The 25,996-nt window shown below is 38.5% G+C and overlaps 1 protein-coding gene across 7 annotated transcripts in view; it reads right to left on the bottom strand.

Annotated features, from left to right (window-relative positions):
- The window catches only part of ppp2r3b (protein phosphatase 2, regulatory subunit B'', beta), a 134,072-nt gene that overhangs the window by 25,499 nt on the left and 82,577 nt on the right, over positions 1–25,996 (bottom strand). For 4 of the 7 annotated variants that reach the window (XM_072262694.1, XM_072262692.1, XM_072262693.1 and 1 more), the window contains 7 exons: positions 25,020–25,068; positions 23,093–23,182; positions 20,845–21,020; positions 19,554–19,672; positions 18,032–18,141; positions 3,445–3,502; positions 897–2,051 (listed from right to left, as the gene is read on the bottom strand). In XM_072262694.1, the coding sequence (XP_072118795.1) occupies positions 3,478–3,502; positions 18,032–18,141; positions 19,554–19,672; positions 20,845–21,020; positions 23,093–23,182; positions 25,020–25,068 (569 nt within the window). In that variant the 3' untranslated portion in view covers positions 897–2,051; positions 3,445–3,477. Of the gene's footprint in view, positions 1–896; positions 2,052–3,444; positions 3,503–18,031; positions 18,142–19,553; positions 19,673–20,844; positions 21,021–23,092; positions 23,183–25,019; positions 25,069–25,996 lie in introns of those variants that run through there. The other 3 variants (XR_011886550.1, XR_011886549.1, XM_072262695.1) reach the window with 2 other exon arrangements.

Below are 25,996 nucleotides of genomic sequence, written 5' to 3'. Positions count from 1 at the left end.
ATGATTCATTTATTAAATTATAATATGCTAGCATGCATTGACAGACTATTTGGAATGGCATTTTTCGAACTGAAGTGTGAAGTGTCTAGATCTTCTGATAGAGTCATGTTTTACTTTGAATTAGTGTGGTAGCAGAAGGTTGTTATATTGTTTATGACCAAAAATCATTGCACAGTAATAAATATATTAAAAAGGTACTGGTGGAACTGCCTGAAATATTACACATAGGAGATTCAACATCGGCACTGTAATAAATTGTTTTGAAGTTCTCCAAGAATAAGATGGCAAAATAACTAATTGATAATAGAAGTTGTTGGAAAAAAACCCACTTGTTCAGAAAAACAAGCATTTTCCACTAACATGATAGGACAAAGCACATTGATAACAAAAGTTCTGATGAAAATTGTGGCACAACCACAACAAACATGAGAGTTGCAGAATAAATTCAGGGCTTGCTGTGCAACTGCAAAGAAAGTGACAATCGTATTGGGTAAAATAAAAGAAGCACTGGTAAGTTGATGGAACTTGGCAGTAAATTTCAAACAAGAGAAAATCTGCAGATGCTGGAAATCCAAGCAACACACAAAATGCTGGAGGAACTCATCAGGCCAGGCAGCATCAATGGAAAAGAGTAAATAGTTGCATTTCAGGTCTCAGCCTAAAACATCGACAGCACACTCTTTTCCATAGATGCTGCATGGCCTGCTGAGTTCCTCCAGCATTTTGTGTGTGTTGGCAGTAAATTAGTTCACTCAGACTGGAAACACAGCGACAAGTCAGTAAGCATTATTCCAACATATTGCATGACCTGAACTACTTTTCTGATCCTGATTACTTCTCCAGCAGCATTTTCTGAATCTCCGCGACAGAAAATACAACCATTTATAGTACTGAAACATCTCTTTTATTTTGAAAACTGCATGAGATTGTGATCTCAACACAAAAGTACTGTATGAATTTGCTCAACACAAATATACACTGCAAGGCTCTACAAATTATACACAGATTAAATATGTACACCAGATTCTAATAACTTAGAAGTTTGCTACAGTAAAATTTCATTTCAAATATTTAATGTAAAAATCTTAACCTTTGAACACAAGGCACATTTGAGGTCAGTGCACAGTGACTACTGGGCAATAGTTCATAAATCAGTGATGATTTATTTTTGTTCTTGTGGAATGTTGTGACAGTTGATTCAAACAGGAGTTGAATGGCAGGCAATAGAAATGACTAATTATTGTACTGTGAATTTTAAGGCATCCAGATTATTGAAATGTCACAATTATCAAAGTATCACTACTGCATACACACAAGCAGCTTCAGGTTCTAAAAGCGGCATAAATCCATACTATTATTTTTAAATGCCACACACCAATTTTCTATGTCTAACAAATAATTGCTGCATGGAGCATCAGTTTTTATGGCTTTTCATTTAGCTTCATTGTTTACCAACACTAGTTAAAAAAAAGAACCACTGAATTATCACCTGTATCTTACCCTGGTGTCTTAGCTGCATAATATTGCTTTTTATATTTAAAAATCAGGCATAGCTTTTGAACCCAATTACTCCTTCAGTCAACTACAGAGATCATATTTACTCCAGAATTAGTCAAGTACATTGTGGCTAACTGCACAGTAAATACAGTCTGCACTCCCAGGAAGATGAGCAAGCAGCTCAAACACACTCATCTTTGTCTAACGTTTTTGACATCAGTTCTCAAACTTTGAAATTGAAAAAACAAAACAGAACTTTAGATGGCAAATCAAACTACAAATGAAGTAAAAACAATTTACCAATTGTAGACAACCTGGGGATAGGGGCAGGGAGCATCTGTATACAGATTTTAATTTTTATTTCAAAATTCTTCAAAGCAGACCTGCTGCACTGTCACTTTCACATCTAACAACTAATTTTTAATGTATGCTGATAAATAATGTTAACCTATAGAAAAAGACTCCACACTGTGCACTTCAGAATCTCCTTTAACATTGACCTTCCAAACTCGTGCGTTTGATGCTGATTATTAGGACACTCATTTCAAAGGGATCTAAAATGAAATAAAATAAAATCAAATATGTTAAATAATGTTTTAAATACATTATGGAGCACACACATTAAAGGCATACCAGTAAGATTACAGCAGTTAGTCAGGGAACATCCCTTCCACTTTCAAATAGGATGTGCTCCCGTTTCATCAATCTGCAAGCTGCTTCAAAACGGATTTCTACAGAAACTCAATAGTAACCTTTACTTTGGATATACATTGAGGACAAGGGTTTGGAAAATAGGTAAAAGATTAAAATGGCATAAGTGGCAACAATGAGTGGACCAAAATTATAGTTACTTAAAAGGTAGAGCTAATGACTTACTGTTCTCTCATTTCAAAAAGGTGTTTGATCAATGAAACAAAATAATTTATCAAACCCTCTCATTTCTACTTAAAATTAAATTCAAGTAGTCGGAATGTCTTTGGGGAACAGGAAATGTATTAATTGGAGATTATAGAGGGAAAGCAATGTTTCTGATATTTTGGGAATTCTCATTTGAAGATGCACACCACAGGTGAACTGCCGACTAGCAGAAAGAGATTTATTCAGTCTAAGCACAGAACTCTAAATATAGATTTTGAAAAATTTTTTGCATACTTAACTGCAATTGAATCTTTAATAGAAAACGTCTCTAGAAACAGTAAATACTGGGAAATAGCTCCCAATAGTCTCTCTAGTTTTAGGATGAAAAACCAATCCACTTTTTGTTCTAAATTGGTGGCATTTTTATGAATTGCTCTTGCTCTTAAACAATGTTGACATTATTTGTAGGTATGGTCAGAAAGAAAACAGACTTAGCTATAAAATAATCTTGTCTGTAAAATTCGTTGAGACTAGAAACTACAAAATGCCTTTTGTGCATCCATTTCTTTTTAACCTCTGGTCACAATCAAATTATTGGCAATTTCTAAGCATTAAAGAGAGAAGGATCCAATAATTAATTCCTTTGCAGTTGAACACAATGCATTGAAATTTCCATTAAAGGAAGCATGCAAGCTGGTGAAATGGCCCTGCTACTAGACCTGTTGCTTCAAAGCAACCCAGGTTCAATTGTGGCCTCGTGTGCTGTGCAGTTTGCATGTTCTCCCTGTGACAATGTGGGCCTCCTTTTGGTGCTCTCATTTCCTTCCATATAGCAAAGGGTTTGCAGGTTAATGGGTTGACTGCCACTGTAAGTTGACCCCAAGAGTGCAGCAATGTGGTAGAATCTGGTTGGAAGTTGATGGGAATATGGACAGAATACAACTTAGTATAGGGCTACTCTAAACATGCTACATGATTGTTGCTGCAGACTCAGTGGGCCGAAGGGACACCATTTTGCTGTTTCAACATATTAGCTCAATGTTTTATCAGCATATTAGTAATTGCTCATAGTTGCAAGAATTTCCATACCTTCACATTGTTTCTTTAGAAGAGCAGTATCTTTTAGTAGTCAGATAGTTCTGAGTCTCTGTATTCAACAAGGAATAAAGTCAGTATTAAAATTACACATACTCTCCCAGCAAAATAATTATGTATTTAATAAGACTGAATCTTACAATGGCTTAGATTCATTGGTTGCCTAAGAATTGCACTGTATATTGAAGTGCCAATGCACATAACATGGTTCACAACCTGATGTAATCCAACCCATACACTGAGACTATATATCTAAACCCAGTGCTAAGATAGTCAGAAACATTCATAGAATTAGATAGTCATAGAGCACTACGGCACAGAAACAGGCACTTCAAGCCATCTAGTCCATGCCAAACTGTTATTCTGCCTAGTCCCATCGACGCACACCTATACTTTGTACTGCCATTCTGCTCCCATCCAAACTCTCAAATTTTGCAAATGAACCCATATCTACTTCTGCTGGCAGAGAACTTCTCAGAGGCAAGCTTCTTCCCTTGATCCTATCCTCCAATAAGACTTTCAGTACTTGTTTAACAGGTGCCACTATGTGTCCATTCTCCTCAAAATAATCTTTCCTATTCTTCTTCCCATGATGAGTTTAAAAGCCTGAAACTGTTGATGTTGAAAAGCTCTATGGGCCTTCCCTACTGTTAAGTCTCCATGGAGACTTGAGTGACTGATTTACAATGGTCAATACCAGTGCCAATATACTTCCTTAACTAGTTGGTCAGGGCATGAAGGAATAAAGGGAGAAGGCAGAAGTTTGGGGCTGAGGGGAAAACTGGATCAACCACAATATGCATAGCTATATAGACAGGAAAGGAATGGTGGGTTATGGGCTGAGTGCAGGTTGGTGGGACTAGGTGAGAGTAAGCATTTGGCACGGACTAGAAGGGCTGAGATGGCCTGTTTCCGTGCTGTAATTGTTATATGGTTATATGATGAAATGGCAGAGTAGACTTGATAGGCCAAATGGCCTACTTTTGCTCCTATATCTTGTGGCCTTAAAATATTCTATTCCCCACTCTTTCTCCCCTCTCACCTCCTTTCTCCTTACATGACTATCACCTCCCTCTGGTGTCCCTTCTCCTTTGATTTCTTCTATGGTGCACTCTCCTCTCTTATCAGATTCCTTCCTCAGCTCTTTAGCTTGTCTACCTATCACCTGCCAGCTTCACCCTTTAACCCCCTCCCCCACCCACATACCTTCCCCCCTCACATGGCTTCACCCATCACCATCTAGCTTGTATTCCTTCTCCTCCCCACTCCACCTTATCCTGGTTACTTTTCTCTTTTTCCACCCAGTCCTGATGAAGGTTTCTTGGCCCGAAATGTTGGTTGTTTATTGACCTGATGCTGCCCAAGTTCTTCCAACATTTTGTGTATTACTACTCAAAAGATTACTTCGATCCCAAGTAATATTTAATGCCTTCAATGTACACGAAATAAAATCAGCTCAGAACTTTATCATTTTATACAGTGACATAAAAATGTAGATTCTGCCACTCCTGTCACAATTATTGATGTGTTCTGCATATTACAACCCCATATGCAACTTCTTCTGAACCCCATCCAAAAACAGAATGCAGGACTCAGCAATTTAACCCGTCAGATTTTGCTTTCTTACAGAAGATTTTTTTTTCTTTTTTCAAGTTACTGTAACATTCACAAATTAACTTGACTACTCTGTTTCATAGATAAGGTAACTTGTTCTACTTGCTGTTTTTGATTCTTATTTACCAAATTGGACTTGGACTGGTAATTATTTACAGTTTAATTAGAATTCTATGCCTGATTAGTGTGCCTTGTATGATTGTATTATAGGAGCCAGCAGATAGACTGTGGAATCTTTTCTGGTTTTGTACTGTTAGGTATAATGCCTTGATGGTCATACACATTGGTGGATTTGCACAGGGCAAAAGAAAATCAATTAATACAGATATACAATCTCAATATTCCTTAACCCTCTTGATATTTACATCTAATTTATGAATCTTTGCCAACTGGTACTTTGTGCACACTGAAAATATCATTAATTCTCTCTTTGGTAGGAAGTCCATGGGAGGGCCAACATTAGCTCTTCAGCCAAGACAGTGTTAGGCATGTGCTACAAAACACAATTAAAGCTAAGTTTTGTTGCTTTGCGTGGGAGACAGGAATGCTGTGTTTTAGGTAATGATGACAGGAACATGCAGTGAAGATAATTGAAGAGTTAGAGCCCACACAGTTAGATTCTCATTAACTGGCTAACCTCCAAGGTCCCATCATCTTGATATGAAAGACTACTGGCTCATATGACGAATCTGAAATAAGTAACATCACAAGTAGCTCCATTTTACTGAAGACAAGAGGAAGAAAAACACTTCAATAAATGTGTTTTAATCCAACAATGGCAGATGCAATGAGTATGGTCTAATGCCATGCCAAATACTCATTCATAAAAGACAGATGTCTTTTATGCAAGTGCATGTAAAACACTATAGACAAAACAGTCAAATTTTAATGTTAATTTAAAGGGGAGATAAATATATTGATATTAATGAATATTAGCTCATTGCAGATTCAACATCCTTAACCCATACTAAGAATTTCCTCAAAATATGTGGATCCAGGAAACTGTTCACTAGCTTCCAGCTGGTTCACCTCACACAATATTCTTACTTTGAAACAGAACTTTCCTTTCATCAAAAAGGAAAAAAAATGTCAGGTAGTTCAAATGCATTACATAGTTATTGGTGCCAATTATCTACATTGAAATCAATGACATGCAATGACTGCAAGTACAACTCTGCAATTGGGACACAAGTACAACCTTTAAAACAAACCATCTTTATAATTTAAATAAAAGCTCAAAATCAAATACAAAAAGACTTAGTTATGCAAACTTCTGTTCCTCAATTTGAATGGGTGAATGTGAACTGAAGGCCAAACACATACCAAATAGAAGTAGGACATTCAGCCGTCCTTCACCTATCAGCACAATAATGGTTCATTATCTTCATCACTATCTTTCTTCCCACATCCAGTGAACCCTTCAGCATTACAAAAAACTCAATCCTATTTTTGAAAACATTAAATGACCAGTCTGCCCCTACTGTCCAGGCTCGAGAACTTCACATGCTCACCGACCTTTGAAGAAATTTCTCTCAAATGGTACACCCTCTATCCTGAGGCAGTGATCCCAAGTTCTGGACTCTAGTACTGTCAGGAATACAGACTTTGTCCAATCCCATAAACACTTTAACTGTTCTTTTAAACTAGATCATAGCACTTTTTCCTCCCATTGATATGAAGACTTCCTGGCATGCAACTCCATTTATCCCTCTTTCTCCATGTAAAAAAATTGTGGATTTGGAGGTACATTTCCCACTGTTCAGTCTGTTAAAACTACACCACAATATAAACAATCTTGGAAGATGATCACCAATCCATCCACAATTTCTAGGGACTTTAGTCTCTAGGAAGGTGCTGGCTGTCCATTATCAATGCCCCTTATCTTATGTACTTCTATCAAGTCATCTCTCATCAACAATCAAAAATCAGCTGAAGCTGCTATGCCATTTTTTAAATTTACTTTTTGTAAATCTTGGACTGTATTTTAATTTAATTCAATAGGTGGCAGCAAAACCTTTCACACGTAAACATGAGGAATTCTGCAGATGCTGGAAATTCAAGCAACACACATCAAAGTTGCTGGTGAATGCAGCAGGCCAGGCAGCATCTCTAGGAAGAGGTACAGTCGACGTTTCGGGCCGAGACCCTTCGTTAGGACTAACTGAAGGAAGAGCTAGTAAGAGATTTGAAAGTGGGAGGGGGAGGGAGAGGGGGAGATCCAAAATGATAGGAGAAGACAGAAGGGGAGGGATGGAGCCAAGAGCTGGACAGGAGGCCCAGGGAGAAGGAAAAGGGGGATGGGAGAAAAAACCCAGAGGATGGGCAAAGGGTATAGTCAGAGGGACAGAGCAAAACCTTTCACTATTTTACCATGGGCCATTAAAACAGGGAATCTAATGGCAACCAAACCCATCTCTAACATTTTTTTTCCAAGAAAAAAGCAACTTATGATTGTTAAATTACTGGAAAGTCTAAGAGAAAACATAGTTATTATGCAGGATATTCATTCTAAATGTACAAGATAATCAACACACATCTCATTAATCATTGAGAATAATGTTTGGGAAAAATGATATAGGAAAGACAAAACTAAAAAGCAATTGAATTTGAAGGCTAACCAAGAGAAAGCAAAACAAAACTAAGGTAAAATTACAATCACTACCCTCTAAAATCAAATTAATGAGTATTTTTTGTATATGTTAATAGAAAGAATATGCCATTTCATTCAAATGGCATCATGCATTAATTACAAGCCATACTGACTGCATATTTAGTTTGTATCAAATATACAAAACCAATTTCATAATACTGAAAGCTAGTAAATGACAGATGGGTAATTGAGTTCATTTATGTGAAGTTTTGAACCAGAATTATCACTAACCCAGAAAAAGTGATATTTGCTGTTTTGCGGTAGCAACGTGCAAAGATATAAAAATTACTATAAGTTATAAAAATAAATCATGCAAAAGGAAAAGGAATAATGAGGTAGTGTTGATGAACCATTCTGAAATGAGGTGGTAGAGGGGGAAGGTGTTTCTAAATCATTCAATATGGGTTTTCAGGCTCCTGTACCTCCAACCTGATGGTAGTAATGAGAAGAGGCATATTCTGAATGGCTATTAAAGTTGGAACACAAGTATGAGAAATGAAGTTCTGAAGATATTCAAATTTATTAGTGCATTCTGTTCTTTCTCAAAATTGTTCTGCATATGGTTCATTTATGCTGACCGGTGACATGGTGGCATCCACACCAGACATTGAGGAGAGTGGTCCCGGCTCCTTGCATGCTTTTCATCTGTGCTGGGTTGAGTGTTGAGCTACCAATTTTGCCTTGTAAAATCAAACAAAAATACTAAAGAAACAGCAAGGCTGCCGCCTAATGTGCCTCAAGTCGCGGAAAGGAACACCAAATCAATCAAAGTTTCATTTGATAGCAAATTCTGGCCTACTATTAGATCTGAAGTTGCTTTGGGATGTCGAAATTAACCATGAACCTGTGTACCTGTTCCTCGAAAATATTTGAACACAATTTACTGATTAATCATGTCTTCAAAAGAATTACATTCTTTTTCACCACTTTTTTACCACCTTGACTAATCACACTGCCTTTATCACTAATGCATAATCAATTATAAAAATCAAGACAATGCTCTATGGGTAGACATGTAGAACAAGGGTTACAAGTGTTGGTATCGTCTACGTTCTGACAATTCCAACACACTCGTACCTTTTTATTAGATAAGTTGAGGGGGGGATAGATGGGTATGAATCAAGTGCTTCTGATAATAGAAAAGCACCCCCACACTTACAATAAGTACCAAAACTGAAATTTAAAGTTCAAGGGAGATTATTGTTATGTGCATTTTTGCAGAATTGTTAAGTGAAGGTTTTAATTATAAAACATCAAAAAGTACACAAAATATGATAATCAATGAGGCAGAAATTCTGTCCAAATGAAAACAAACAGAATAAAAAAGCCTCTGACTGAACACTTTAGAGTCATTCCAACAGCTAAGTTAGAATAATTATGTAGGATGAAACTACTTTAGTTAAAAGAGGAAACATTTCAGAAAGATATGCAGCTGCCATCTAGGAACTGAGGTGTGTGCAATATATTGATGGATATGCACTCAGTGGCCACTTTATTAGGTACAGGAGTGGAACCTGGTGTGGTCTTCTGCTGCTCTAGCCCATCCACTTCTAGGTACTATGTGGTGTGTGTTGTACTTGTGGTTACCTGAGTTACTTTGTCAGCTTGAACCAGTCTGGCTGTTCTCCTCTGACCTCTTTCATTAACAAGGTGTTTCATTCACAGAACTGCTGCTCACTGGATGCTTTTTTGTTTCTCGTACCATTTTCTGTAAGCTCTAAAGACTGTTGTCCATGAAAATCCCAGATCAACAATTTCTGAGATACTCAAATCACCTCGTCTGCCACCAACAATCATTCCAGTCAAGGCTACTTGGATCCCATTTCTTCCCCATTCTGATGCCTGGTCTGAATAACAACTAAATGTCTTGACCACATCTGCATATTTTTATGTACTAAGTTCCTGCCATATGATTGGCTGATTGGATATTTGCATTAATGAGGTGTACCTACTGAAATGGCCACTGATTGTTAAAAAACAGGTGCTGTAAATCTGAACTAAAAACAGAGGCTAGAAACATCTGAACTCTATTTTTCTCCCCATGGATACTGTCTGATCTGCAGACAATTTCCAGATTTCTGGCAGAATTGATTACATTTATGAATTTGGTAAACTGATTAAAAAAAGCTTTGAATCACCTGAATTAATAATACTATTTTGTCTCTCTAAAATGGGATTATTGAAGATTTTAATTAGCAATGAACCAGAAGTATAAACACAACTGAATGGGGAGATTGATAGGCTGGCATCTGAGAGAGACCAAAAGTGTAACACAGAAGATAATAAAAGTAGTTGATAAATTATATCTTGTTTAGTTTGAAAACTATTTAGCATTGTGTCACTTGGCCACATAATGGGTATGACCTGTTTGACACCTTACTCAATGTTCTAATCATTTCAACAGAAAATGGAAACTGTCCATTAGTTTTTGCCATTGACCAATACATTTGAAACAAGTTGACCATAGATCGATTGACAACTTTAGTGGTTATGTCACAAGATCAATTCAATGGTTATATGAAAGGTCCCATCTATCCATAATCTCTAGCGTGAACAATTGCACGCAAAAATTTCTGATGGTGAATGTTCTGACTTGGAATGGAGGCTCCAATACACTGGACACTAAAGACTACAGGTGGTTGTAGGCTCAGTCAATTCTGTCAAGTGCACAATGCTCCCCATCGGTGGACAACTTCAATAGATGGTGCCTCAAGAAGACAGCATCCATCATTAAGGACCCTCACTAACCTCTTCTCAATATTACCATCAAGGATGCAATATAGGAGTCTAAAGACCCACACTCAATGATTTAGCAACTTCTTTCGCCAGAAGCAGATTTCTGAACAGTCCATGATCGTGTACACCACTGCATTATTTTTGTCATAATTTGTCTTTGTATTTTGCTGCCATAAAATAACAAATCTCACTTAATCTAAGTCAGTCATTATAAATCTGATTTTGTTAGCTCAATTATCGCTATCAATTCTAGTCGATCCACAGATGGCAGCACTGGATTTTATTAGATTGGCCCATAGGCATTTCAGGACAACTCTAAGTATTCTTTTGCAAATGCAACTTTGTCCCATAAACAAAACAAATGAGCAGATAAATTATCTAAGAACATGATAAATGGGAGAGGGCCATTTTACTCTCAACTGTATGTTACTCTCCCCTCCTACCCCTCCTCACAGCCCGCCACCCTGCTCTCATGACTATACCGCTTTCCCACACGAAACCACCACAGTGGGCTTCACAGCTGAACAGGTGAGAAGACAGCTGAAACGTCTCAACCCAAGCAGGGCTGCAGGACCGGATGGTTGTCAGTACCAGGGTGCTCAAAGCCTGTGCCCCTCAGATATGTGGAGTACTTCGCCATGTATTCAACCTGAGCCTGAGGCTCCGGAGGGTTCCTGTACTGTGGAAGATATCCTGCCTCGTCCCTGTGCCGAAGATGCTGTGCCTCAGCAGCCTCAGTGACTACAGACCAGTGACATTGACCTCCCACATCATGAAGACCCTGGAGAGACTTGTTCTGGAGCTGCTCCGGCCTATGGTCAGGCCACACTTAGATCCCCTCCAGTTCGCCTACCAGCCCCGACTAGGAGTTGACTATGTCATCGTCCACCTGCTGAACTGTGTCTACGCCCACCTGGACAAACCAGCGAGCACTGTGAGGGTCATGTTTTTTGACTTCTCCAGTGCGTTCAACACCATTCGCCCTGCTCTGCTGGGGGAGAAGCTGACAGCGATGCAAGTGGATGCTTCCCTGGTGTCATGGATTCTTGATTACCTGACTGGCAGACCACAGTATGTGTGCTTGCGACACTGTGTGTGCGACAGAGTGATCAGCAGCACTGGGGCTCCACAGGAGACTGTCTTGTCTCCCTTTCTCTTCACCATTTACACCTCGGACTTCAACTACTGCACAAAGTCTTGTCATCTTCAGAAGTTTTTGGATGACTCTGCCATAGTTGGATGCATCAGCAAGGGAGATGAGATTGAGTACAGGGCTACGGTAGGAAACTTGGTCACATGGTGTGAGCAGAATTATCTGCAGCTTAATGTGAAAAAGACTAAGGAGCTGGTGGTAGACCTGAGGAGAGCTAAGGTACCGGTGACTCCTGTTTCCATCCAGGGGGTCAGCGTGGACATGGTGGAGGATTACATATACCTGGGGATACAAATTGACAACAAACTGGACTGGTCAAAGAACACTGAGGCTGTCTACAAGAAGGGTCAGAGCTGTCTCTATTTCCTGAGGAGACTGAGGTCCTTTAACATTTGCCGGACGATGCTGAGTATGTTCTAAGAGTCTGTGGTGGCCAGTGCGATCATGTTTGCTGTTGTGTGCTGGGGCAGCAGGCTGAGGGTAGCAGACACCAACAGAATTAACAAACTCATTCATAAGGCAAGTGATGTTGTGGGGATGGAACTGGACTCTCTCACAGTGGTGTCTGAAAAGAGGATGCTGTCTAAGTTGCATGCCATCTTGGTCAATGTCTCCCATCCACTACATAATGTACTGGGTGGGCACAGGAGTACATTCAGCCAGACACTCATTCCACCGAGATGCAGTACAGAGCGTCATAGGAAGTCATTCCTACCTGTGGCCATCAAACTTTACAACTCCTCCCTTGGAGAGTCAGACACCCTGAGCCAATAGGCTGGTCCTGGACTTATTTCATAATTTACTGGCATAATTTACATATTACTATTTAACTCTTTATGGTTCTATTATTATTTATTATTTATGGCGCAACTATAACGAAAACCAATTTCCCCCAGGATCAATAAAGTATGACTATGACTACTATGTGCTATCGCAACTGTATATAGTGTGCTGCATGTGACTATATGCACTGTTTTGTACCTTGGCCCCAGTGGAATGTTTTGTTTAGCTGCATACTGTATAGGTGTATAGTTGAATGACAATTCAACCTGAATGTGAATCTACTCTGTAATTCAATAATAATATCTTTAGCCTCAACATTTTCTGTTCCTCATAACCATTGATTCTCAGGCTCTAATCAGCCTTATATATTTTTATTTATTTTAATTAAAGATACAGCCCAGTAACAGCCCTTCCAGCCCAATGAGCCCACACAACCCAATTACACCCATGTGACCAATTAACCTACTAACCTGTAGGTCTTTGAAATGTGGGAGGAAACCTGAGCACACGGAGGAAACCCACTCAGTCATGGGGAGAACATACAAACTCCCCACAGACAGTGACATTCACAACCCCAGTTTAGTTATAAAATTTCAAAAATCTTTCAAATTTTTCCTAATCTTTAGCAGTCAATTCATTACTAAAAAGCAGTACGTTAGAATCTTATACTAGATGTCTCCCATTCAACTGTACTGGCCACAGCATACTCCCACCTTGCTCTTGTGCTCACATTCAGCTCGTAATCCTCCAAGCTCTTCCCCTCCATATACCTACACAAGTACCCATGTAGATGTTGTATTTGTACCTGCCAGAACTACTTCCTCTGGCAGCTTATTCCAGATACTCACTACCCTCAATATAAAGTAGTTACCTCTCCAGTCTTAAATTTCTTCGCACATATGTTGTATCTGAGCCCTCTCATTTTGGACCCCCACCCCTAGGGAAAAGTCTATGACCATCTACCTTATCCATACCCCACGATTTCATAAACTTCTGATGTCACCTCTCATTCTCCTGTTCTCCAAGGAATAAAGATCCAGTGTGAGCAACCTCATGCTGTTTATTCAGGGAGACGCTCATGTAAATCTCATCTGCACCCTCTCCAGCTTGGCAATTCCTTTCCTATAACAGGGGGACCAAACCTGCACATAACACTCCAAGAGTGGCTTCAGCAATCAAGCACCTCCCCCCACCTACATATAATGCTGTTTACATAGTAAATACATGGTGGTATTTATGCACATTTTATTAAGTATTTTAATCTTTAACTTTCTTTTTTTAAAATAATCTTTATTCATTGCAATTGATAAATGTTTTTGTTGCATATCGAGGCAACCCACCACAGCAAATTCCTAATACATGTAAATGTATTTGGCAAACACAGTTGATACTTGTATAACTACAACAAAATGCCCTTGCTCCTAAACTTGATGGCTTACCTGATGAAGGCCAGGATGCTAAACACCTTTGTCACCACCTTTTATATTTGCGTGGCAGCTTTCAGCAAACTGTACACTTCCCCAAGTCCCTCTGTTCCACATCAATGTCCTGCCATTCACAGTATAGGTCCTAGCCTGGTTTGAATGCCCAAAGTGCATCACCTCACATTTATTTAAGTTGAAATCTATTTGCCATTCCTTGATATAAGGCAGGATTGGCTCAAAGGGCCAAATGGCCTACTGCCACTCCTATTCCTTATGTGCTTAAATTGTTTCTTGCCACAGGATCTTTCCCAAGCACGTGCACAATCTCATGATTTGCTGCTCACTTCAGCGGAGGTCAACTAGGCAAAGTATTCACAAATAATTTTGATCTATTTTAATTTCAATAATGAACAGGTGGTAAATGAGGCCTGGAATTTACCACCATCGTTAGCTTTCCACAAGCCCAGAGAACTACTGAGTGTACTCGTACGTCAATAAGGATTCATCAACAGGAAAAAGTTTCAATCACTCAATGTGTAGTTTGTTGAGGGTCATATTTCCTCATACAAAATGCAATGCTTCTAGAAAGTACATAGCCTGAGGGAATTCGCACTACCAAGCATTTATGGCAGCCAGCACTGCCCAGAGGGAATTATCCCAAGGCCAAAGACATCTGACTACACACACTAATTCAACTCCTATCACACAGTGTGTCATTACAAGAAGGAATGAGGGTGCTGGAATCTGTAGAGAATGCCACAGGTTTTCTGGTAATGAAATTCGCTTGGCTGCTTCAGTCCAGGGCACTCTGTACTACATACCAATGAGGTACATAACTTCAATGTTGTGTGTTGTATGCTACATAACCCAACCTTATTTATTACCTATTTATTCATTATTAGGTTATTTTTGTATTTGCACATCAGTTGTTAGTCTATCTTTGACAGTGATAGTTTTTCATTGATTCTATTGTGTTTCTTTGTATTTACTGTGGATTCCCGCAAGAAAATGAATCTCAGGGTAGTATATGGTGACATACATGTACTTTGATAATAAATAAATTTACTTTGAGATCAGGAGGGAAGCCATGGTGACAGCCCAAGGTGAACAGCCATACCTCCCTACAAATTACAAAACAGAGACGCAGACAAGGACTAGCTGAGTGGGTCAATTGTCACATGGTAGCCCGCTCAACCACATTTTCCAATGTAAACCTAGTCACCTTCTCTACACCATAATTCCCAACAGCAAAAAACAGCCAGGTAAGACCAGATTTTGCAAAACGCTTCCCATGTCCTGCTCTGCATGTTCACGTGTTCTGCTGGTTTGCTTGATAAGTCAGTTTCCCAATGAATGGCACATACATTTAGCAGGAGCTGGCCATCCAGCTTCTCAGGCCTGCTCCATTTGTTCTCCTGCTCCAAATGTTCTTTTTCAGATTTGCAACCCTTTGCCTAAACTAACCTCTACACAAATCCTCTCTACAGGTTTCAATATAGTTTAAAATCTCAAACCTACTAAGCTGCTGTTCAACATCTGTGGCAACTGGACAGCCATTGTAGTCTCTACCTTTGAGAGTATTGCACAAAACATTTATCAGATGTGGCATTCAGTGAGAGGCAAGATGCACCATGTTCACAAATATCCAGCAAGGAGAAATCCCTCATGAGATCAAATTATGGTTAATTTTAAGCCATTGCATCAACTGACCATTATCAGAATACCCAATGGGCCACAACTAATGAATTATCACCAGTAGACATACAGCACTAGACCTAGCTCATCATAGAAAGTTAAACTTTCCTACCCAAGCAAATCACTTTTGACTAACACTCACATCCGCTCCTATATTTTTCAACCCTATGTGTTCCTCAATTTGCTGAAACAATACCAACATGAAACCAACAGGTAATATTTTCTCAAATCGATCAAAACTAAGACTCCTTCTAAATTACGTACTTGAAAAACATTTGAGAAATTGGAATTGGGATTTTCCTCACCATGCAAAGTGAGACTTTATATATAAAAAAAAAAAGAGATTTAAAATGTGACACACTGAAATAAGGGATTTATCAAATAGTTAAATAGTCAAATAATCTACTTTAATACAGCTAGTTATCACACAGTTCAAATGATCTGATAATTCATAATTTTGTGAATAAATGCAAAATACCACAGAAACTAGAAATCTAAAACAGAAGTTATTGGGAAAAATTCAGATTAGGCAGTCTCCATAGAACCCAAAGCTCCGTCCTTTATTTCACATTGTAACTTACTGTGCTATTTAAATTGATCAAACTGGATAATATGAAGTGCTTGATCATGGAATTGATTTCAAAGCATGGTCATTTAAGTAAAAGAAAGAGAGATAAAGGTACACTATTTGAAAATGATAATCTATGGGAACCTGAGATTATTCATGGGACATACAGTGGAGCACACAGTTTATTAATCTGGAATTAATCCCGACTTCAGGTGGTGCCTGCGCAGAGTTTACACATTTATCTTATGCCTGCACTAGTTTCCTCCCATATCCAAAAAATAATAAGAACATGAGATTTAAAGCAGAAGTCAGCCACTTGACTTGTAGAGCCTGCTCCACCATTCAATAAGATCATGGCTGATCTAGCTGTGGACTCAGCTTTACCTACCTGCCTTTTCCCTATAGCTCGAAGTTCTCCTGCTATACAAAAGTCTATCCAACTGTATGTTAGTTATATTTAATGAGGTAGCATCTATTGTGTCTAAGTCAGAAAATTCCAGATTCATTACTCTTTGGGAAAATTAGTTTCTCCTCATCTGACCTACATCTATTCCCTTGGATCTTGAGTCTATATCCCCTAGTTCTAGTCTCACACACCAGTGGAAATAACTTTCCTGCTTCTACCTTAACTATCCTTTTCATAACTATGTGTTTCCCTCTCATTCTTCTGAATCCCAGCGATTATAATCCTAGGCTACTCCATTTCTCCTCATAGGCTAAACCCCTCATCTCCGTAATCAACCTGGTGAACCTCCTCTGCATTGTCTCCAAAGCTAGTACATCTTTTCTCAAGCAATATGACTCAGTCTCCTCTTCCAAACTATTAAAGTATATTGTGACCAGCTGGGGTCCAACACCAAACCCTGCAGCACTCCACTCACCACTGATGCCCAATAAGATAAACACCCTTTTATTCCAACTCTGGCTTTTATTGGTTAACCAATTCTCCATCTATGTTAATACGTTTATACCAATTCCATGCATCTCTATCTTATGGCCAAGTCTTTTATGTGGCACCTTATCGAATACTTCTGAAAATCCAAGTATACAACATCCATCTGTTCCCCTCTATCACTAGGCTCATTATATTCTCAAATAACTGGAGTAAGTTTGTCAAGCAGGATCTCTCTTCATAAATCCATGCTGTGTCTAACTGATGGAACCACTTCTATCCAGATGTCTCACTATTCCTTCATTAATGAAAGTTTCAAGCATTTTCTCTGGCACAGACATTAAGCTAACTGGTCAATAGTTACTCGCCTTTTGTCTACCTATTTACCATAAAAAAACCCAACAGTGACAAATCATTTGCTGTCTTTTAATCCACCAGGACCTTTCCTGAGTCCAGAGAATTTTGGTAACTTATAATAAATGTGTCTGCTACAACTTCTGCCGTTTCTTTTAATAGCCTGGAATGCATCCCTAATCAGGACCAGCTGTCTAACTTCAGGCTCGCTAGTTTGCTCATCACTCCCTCTTTATTGACAATAATCATATCAAGGTTCTCAACTCCCATACATAACATCTCTCTTGGTATGTTAGGTGTGTCCTCTGTCACAAAGACTGACAGAAACAGACATTGAAGACTTCAGCCACTTCAACATTACCTTATATGAATTCCCCCATTATCTTCTAAGGGACCTACACTCACTTTAGCCACCTTTTCCACTTTATATAATTATAAGAAATTGCTACTATTTTGTGCTAGGTTATTTCATAACCTATCCATCTAACAGGTTAATTAGCTACCATATGTTGTCCCTTGAGTAGGCAGGTGAATTAGGGACGAGCTGGTGAACATGCGAGAGCGAATATGATAGAAGGAGATGAATAAGGAATAATATTGATGGGTGTGTTCTGAACACCAGCATAGACTTTTAAAAAAAAGTCTTTCATTTCGATCCAAATATGAGAGGTTAATTTTCAGTTATCCACAAGTTAATTCAGCAGTCTCTTACCCATCATTCCTGTTTTCGTTCGCTGCTTCCTCAGCCACCAGGTTTTCATACTCATTTAAAGCATACCGCTCCCAGTCAGTCATTTCCGGTCCATCATTCTCCACATCCTGCTGCAAAGGAAAGATTGCAGTTGTTGAGTCTTCATAAATGTTATTGTTAGTGTAGTGTGCATGGAGCTTAGAACACATTGCTCAATTATCCCAGCTTTTTATTTAATTACATATACACCTCTTCTACACATATCATTAATTTCAGCTTTTGCATAATCATTCAATTTGATGGGCACTTTTGCTTGAGTATCTAAAGATGTAATCTGGCATGGTTGGGCCCAACCAAAAGTTCGGAAACTTGGTTTAGAACTTTTCTTAAATCTTATAAAATGACAGCTTTTGGCTAGTTTTAATTGCACAGTTTGTCTTGAATATTAGTGTTTTCCTGTCGATGTACAGATTTTTCCCTGTAAATTCTTGCAAGAATATCAATCTCAAGATATATTGTAATATATATGTGCTTAGATTAAAATAAATTACATTGAGTTTAATTGAGAAACCAAAGTATTTAAAACTGAATAGATGTGGAAAGTTTATATGGGTATTTTTTTAAATTGTACTTCTAAATTAATATTCATTTTAATGCAATTTTAAGAGAATAAATAGCCCATAGAGTACAAAATCAAATAGGTTCCCCCTTAGCTCAGTTGGCAACAATTATCATCACTTGAGAAAAAACAAGTAGGAGGATGCCTTTTTTAGGCTGGCTCTTGGTGATTCCTCAAGGATGTCATAGTGGGGGGGAAATAAACTCCCACTACTTATGAAATGCTCCCAACGGTGTGCATCTCAAATAGCCTCTGACAACCAAATCCAGCTCCTGACTTTCACGTATGGCTTAACTACTAAGCCAAGCAGAACTATTTCTACTGGCAAGAGAATGGACAAAGGCTGGTTACTGGCACCTTAAAACCAGTCACTCTGGGCACATGGGGCTCATCAGCCGTGGTTGGCAACTCATCTAGTAGGAAAACAGGTATATGGAGGAATTTAAGGTGGGGGGTTATATGGGAGGCAGGGTTTGAGGGTCAGCACAACATTGTGGGCTGAAGGGCCTGTACTGTGCTGTACTATTCGATGTTCTATGTTCTATGTTCTATGAAAACGCTGATCTCAAACCCCTGCTGCCTTGCGGCTATACTAACTCATGAGGAAGGCTTCAGGAGTAAACCCCAAAGAAAAATCTGGAGCTGGAGTCCCCAAGGCAGTTGAGTTCAACAATGAAAGGCAACTCCTAATGGTGTCAAACCATATCGGCCTCTGCCGTTCTTTTGGATTCATCAGCAGTGTGGAGAGGGGGAGCCTGCTGCAGGAGAAACAGCTTGCTCCCCCATATCTCACTGCCTGGCTTGTACAGGATGCTGCATCCGTGGTTGAAACAAGAGGCCTCATGTCTTCGCGATGTACTTTCGATTTGAAAGAGTACTGAGGAATGTAGTACAGAGGAAAAGATTTAGTGTTAAAACAATTACCCTCTGGATAGAAAAAGGATCCTTCTGCTCATGCTCCAAGTACTTGTCGATGTTAAAAAGAGTGTCAAAAAATATATTTGCCATCTTGCATTTCTTTAGATCATGAAGTGTGATTTTTCCTGTGTAACACAGAAGTTGGCAAGTTAGTTTCACAGGAATTCTATACCATTAATGTGGTTTTTTAAAACTAAACACTGATACTCTCTAGATAGCTTGGGTTTTTTTTTAAAAACAGGAAGTGTCAATTACAGTCTTGTAATTTGGTACACATTGGAAGCAACTCACTTTCAAACAAGTCTTACCTGATCATCTGGAGTTGCTAGTTAGATTGTATTCTGTTACCAAAGCAAACTATACTGTACTATAATACTATATTATTGTGATGAAAATCTCAAAATCAATAATATTAAAATCTAAAATACTCATTTATGGTTTGGAAGGAATTGTATGGTAGCAGTTAAGAGCAAGAATACCTCTCCACCCCTTCTCCAAATAGCCATATTTCTAGTAAGGCCTGGTTGGGATTCCCTGAAAGTATGCCAGAATAGAAATTTTATTTTTCATATATCTATTGTACATCCTGAGCTGAAATACTCAGGGTTAACAAGACCAAGAACTGCATTGCAGTGGAAGAGGGCTCTACAACCAGCAGTTAAAACAGACCAATGCATCACTGGTATCAGTCTGTTAGCCATCAAGGACATGTATACAGAAAGGTGCCAGAAAAAGGCCAGCAATATCGTGTAGGATCCCACTCACCCCACTTCTGGACTGTTTGTACCATCCCATCAGGGAAGAAGCTACGGAGCACTACACTCAAAAAAACCAATTACTACTCAAGCCATCAGGCTGGTCAACACCACCAATGAACTTGCCCCACCAACCTCTACAACCTAGCATCACATTATATACAGTCCATGTATACAGTAGTTACTTGTACTTTGTGTGTTTTGTAGGATTTTTAAAACATAATTATTGGGTTTTCTTTTTATTGTATTCTTTACGCTGCATCAGATTCAAAGCAACAATCATTTCATTCTCATTTTTGCTCGGGTACTGAAGAATGACAATTAAACAATATTGAATCTCTAGTTGCGCATCCTGCCTCAAACAATAACAGTCTTTCTTCAATCAAGCAGAATATTAAAAAAATGCAGCAAAATATAATTAAAATACTTTAGATAATCAGCAATATTATTCATTTAATACCACACTGAAGGAAGGGAATTATTTACATTAAAAAAGCAAACATAACTAGACCACTTGAATTTGGACTATATCAAATAATTACCTTCACATTCTGGCTTAACAAGATCGAGCAATTGACAGAGGCAGTCCTCAAAAGGCAATGGTTCAATGGACATGCATTCAAGCTTCTTGCACTGTTCCTCATAGAAATAGTTCAGTTCATACATAGAAAGCACTCCATCTCCATCAAGGTCTAAACAGCGGAACCAATATTCAATACTGCAAAGGAAAAAATGACATAATGCTAAGAAAATGCATTCAATTTTACTCTTCAGCAATGTCAAATAGAAAGTGTTGGTGAATCTTTTCTCTGCAAAGTTATCCCAATGTTCCAAAGATAGAAAAATGATAGAAACAGCTGCGACTAATTTTTTTTTAAAATGTAAACCCGAAAGTTATTTAAATTATTCAGGTATCAAATTCCAGGTCCACACAAGTCTTCTTACGTCCCTTTTCTTCTATCAACCTGAAGTAGGTTAGTTCTTAGAGGAGAGCCCTTTGTGAGAAACTAAAAAAAAAAAGTGTGGCTTTGATCAGGAGTGATCCGTGATATTAACTGAAAAACTTGAAAAGCTATACTCAGTGGCCACTTTATTAAGTACACCCATACACTTGACATTAATGTAAGTAACTAATCAGCCAATCATGTGGCAGCAACTCAATGCATAAAAGCAAGCAGTCATAGTTGCTGTTCAGACCAAATATCTGAATGGGGAAGAAATGTGATCCAAGTGACTTTGATTGTGGAATGATCGTTGGTGCCAAATGGGGTGCTTTGAATATGGGTTTTTCATGCACAACAATCTCGAGTTTACAGAGAATGGTGCAAAAGCCAAAAAAAAAAAATCCAGTGAGCAGTACTGAGAGTGAAAGATGCCTTGTTAAGAGAGGTCAGAGAATGGCCTGACAGGTTCAAACCAATAGGAAGGCAGGAGTAACTCAGATAACCATGCCTTACAACAGTGCTGTGCAGAAGATCTTCTCTGAGCACACAGCACGTCAAAATGTGAAGTGGATGGGCTTAAGCACCAGAAGACCATGAACATACATAAATACACTCAGCGGCCACTTCATTATGTGCATGGCATGCTCCTTAAGTTAAATATTTTGCATCATCTTGCAAAGTCTCAAATGGCCCAGTTCTGATGCCCTGGGGAAATATGTCCTATGAATGCATTAGCTAGCTAGTTTCATATCAAATACACTCTGGAACACTATGGCGAATAAGTCCGACATATGGAGGCTAGACAGAAATGGATACTAGAGGCTCAAATAACTGGGGGTGTTGGGCAGATGTGTGAAACTCATGGGGAGATGGTTAGAGGGCAGCCTAGTGAATGGGGGGGGAGGGGCAAGAGTGCAAGCCAATGTGATAGTGGAGTGGGGGCAAAAAAAACAAAAAAAGAGGGAAAATAACAAAGCGGTAGCATCTATATGACTGTATTCTCTGGCTTCATGTTTGTATTTAAAAGCTTCATGTACATCAAAACATACCTTGCATGATTTGACAAGGGCAGCTGACACTGGCACAAGTCACCTTAGCAATAAATGCCCCATGTTTTAGCAAGGGTATCTTCTAGTAGTTATGAGCAGAAAAGAAATCTGCAATTATCAGGTATTCAAATAAATGGAGACATCCTTAAATAAGTGTCCTTGTATTCATTTTTAAGCCTTTTGTATTTATTCTCATGAAATTTGTTAGCTTGCAAGTATTAAAGGATTTACACGAAATAAAACAGATGGACCTTACAGGTAGCCTTCTGATTCCTTTGACTCATCACTATAACACTCACTTCAATGAAAGTTCAATGTTACTTTGATATCTCCCATCTTCCATGGAAGTCTTTTGCATCAGCCCATGAACACAAGATCTTATCATAATACAGACTTGTGCATTTGTTCCACAAGTCTGTAGAAATTCAAAATTTCTAATGGCAGGAGCCTCTTTACCCTAGATTGGGGGTTTTCAACGTGGAGTTCATGGACCCCTTGCTTAAGGTATTGGTCCATGGCATTAAAAAAAGATTGGGAACCCCTGCCCTAGATGAAGGTGGAGAAATTGTACAGAAAATAATGTGCCTCAGCATTAAAACACAAGCAACATCATCCCAATAAATATTAACAAGAAATTGTATTATTCCATTCAAAATATTTAAAGTGATGAACTTGTGGCTTGACGGTCCAAACGCTCAAATGTTCAAATCTCAAAGTAGTCAAGCAACATTTTTTTTTGGCACGGACGTATAAAATCCTCTGATCACTTTGCTTCCTTTATTACTAAATCGATTTACCTGGTTGCTGTCTTTTTGTCTTCTTCTGAAATCAAAAACCACACAAAGTCTGCATAACCAATTTTTCTTTCTTTTGTAGCATTTCTGTGCCTGTACATTAAGCGACAATTTTAAAGTTAGATCTGAACTTATTAGATTTATGGAACTTGGTGAATAAATTTCATATGGTGCAGTTAATGAGCAGCATTACCAAATTCTTGTAAAAATCTATTGAACAAGTTCATAATTTATCATTACAAGGCAAGTGTATTTAGTCAGACTTCCTTCTTTGCCATTGCATTTTGCAGAAATGCTGAAAGGTTTGAACTGATCTAGAAAAAGGAACAGATCATCTGTGAGTGGATATAAACCTCAAACAACTGTCCTTTAATCAAATTGAAATACTGTGAAAATGACTGAGGAAGGATGAATGTGCACAAGTTAAAATAGAAAAATTCAAATGTCAAAGCGAGATACAGAAAAAGATGGGTGTAGAGGAAGATGATAAATGATGGGAGAGAAAAGTTCATCAAAAAATTCAAAATTAACGTTTAGAAATAAAATATCTGTAATAGAGTAACAGCTCCAACTACACTCATTCAGGCAAGTTCCAAACACACAACAAACTCATGCTTGGCAGATGGAAAGAGTTTGGGGACCAGATGGTTAATACTCACAGCAGGATTAAAGAGATAGAGATTAGCTTTTTGTCACATGTATATTGATACAGTTATTTGCATCGCTTGCATCAAATCAAATCTTCAAAGATTGTGATAGGCAGTCCTGATGTCAACATGCTATACCCAGAACTCACTAACCCCACTGTACAGCTTTGAAAAGTGAGATGAAACCTGAGCACCCAGAGGAAACTCATGCGGTCACGGGGAGAACTTACAAACTCCGTGCAGGCAGCAGTGGGCATTGAACCCCAATCAGTGATCACTGGTGCTGCTTCTGACCTGCTCTTATAGTTGTATTTGTGTAGTTCAGTCAATTATAGTCATGGGCAAACCCAATTCTTGATTGGGGGAGATATTATATATATAAAAAATCCTTGCTGATGAAATTAATTAACCTTTTGGACCATTAGTGGCCACCTACTACTGAGTAATTGTCATTACTGTTATTTATATATATTTATATAAAAAACAGTAATGACAATTACTCAGTAGTAGGTGGCCACTAATGGTCCAAAAGGTTAATTAATTTCATCAGCAAGGATTAGGTCTTACTGTACATAGGTACTGAGTATTTACAAATGGAATCAAAAATTGTGTAAAGGTCCTAAATTTTTTACCATATGATGGAGGGGAGGTCACTGATAAAGCAGCTGAAGATGGTTGATTCAAGAATCAGAATCAGGTTTAATATTACAGGCATATGAAGATTCAGCAGCATCTATGGAAAGGAATGGACAGTCAGTGTTTTGGGCCGTGATCTTTCATCGGGATTCTCATAACAGGTCTCAGTCCAAAACATTGACTGTTCATTCCTTTCCATAGATACTGCCTGACCTGCTGAGTTCTTACAACATTTTGTATGTTACTCTGGATTTCCAGAATCTGCAGTATATCTTGTGTTTATGCTATCATGGGAAGTTAATAGTGCTGACCTGGGTGGAGATTATTTACCATTAGCTAATGATGTTCAATCATTTTCCTGATGACGGAGAGAAGACTGACAGAGTGTTATCAGAGCACACCTGAAAAACTATCCATAGTGCCAGACAGATATCATAATAAAAATGGGATCACAATTTTCAGTCCCTGTGACAATTAAAGCTTTCATTTCTCGTTGGGTTTTTCCATAAAAGAGAACCAAGCTCCTCAATTCAAAACAAAATGTAGAGGTAATAATAGAAGTTTACAAAAGGAAACCTGATCATTAAAGTTGTTAGATAGCTAATCAGAACACAGTAACGTTCTGGATTTTTAAAAAATGTATTTACCTCGTAACTGCTCCGGAGAAAATTCTTTCTATCATTCTACTTGATATCGCTAAAAGGAAAAAGGAAAGGATTATTCAAGCAACAAATACAGCGTTTCCTATAAAATTAAGAAAATTCATAATTAACACTTAAGACTGTTCCAAATCAATGAATGTTATAACTAGGTTCTGTACTAACAATGTTTGCTATGCTAAAACATCAAATTCCAACTCATTCATTTTCAAGAATAATCTAATTAGTACTGCATTAGAAGTTGTCATTTGGTGTTAATACATTGGCTTTATGGGTGGCGGGTGGAGATGTGTCTCTACCAAAGGCGTTGCTTCCCTTCTGCTAGCCTGCGGGTCACCCTTGGGCAAGGTGTAACGCCTGCTTAGCCCACCCATCGGGGTCCTGTGTAGCAATGGGAGCAAGGGCGGATGGTTGTATGAGCAGCTAGTGCATAGCCCAAGTCCTGGTTATACGACCACAGCCATCAGGCAGACAGTCTCTGAAGAGTATTAATATAGATTGGGGTCACCAGTCTTGTAGAGGCACTGCCCAGAAAGCAATGGCAAACCATTTCGGTAGAAAAATTTGCCAAGTACAATCATGGTCATGGATAGACCATAATCACTCATATCATATGACACTGCACATAATGAATGAATGAATATTTGTTTTAATCAAGTTGAGATCATTGTATCTTTCAACTGAATTTCTAAAACTATAAGCAGAAATATGATTTGGACCAAGTTGCTCAAAGTAATAACAGCTGCTAAACATTGTCAAATCTGATGATTCTAATCACTTAGAAAGTAGGATGACATATTTGTGTTCATGGACACAATAGCTTCCTACTTTTCTAGAGGTCACAGAAAGTAATTAAAATCCATTGTCTCAAAGGAATAATATCCAAAAGCAAGAAATCTGTGTCAATCTCAGCATTATAGTCAGTGCATTCCACAAAAGTTTTCCACTAGTGTATTTGACAGCCC

Source organism: Mobula birostris, chromosome 7 (genome assembly GCF_030028105.1).
Source record: "Mobula birostris isolate sMobBir1 chromosome 7, sMobBir1.hap1, whole genome shotgun sequence".
Lineage (NCBI taxonomy): Eukaryota > Metazoa > Chordata > Chondrichthyes > Myliobatiformes > Myliobatidae > Mobula > Mobula birostris.
The sequence above is the reverse complement of the archived record's forward strand: the minus strand, read 5'-3'. Positions and strand labels throughout refer to the sequence as shown.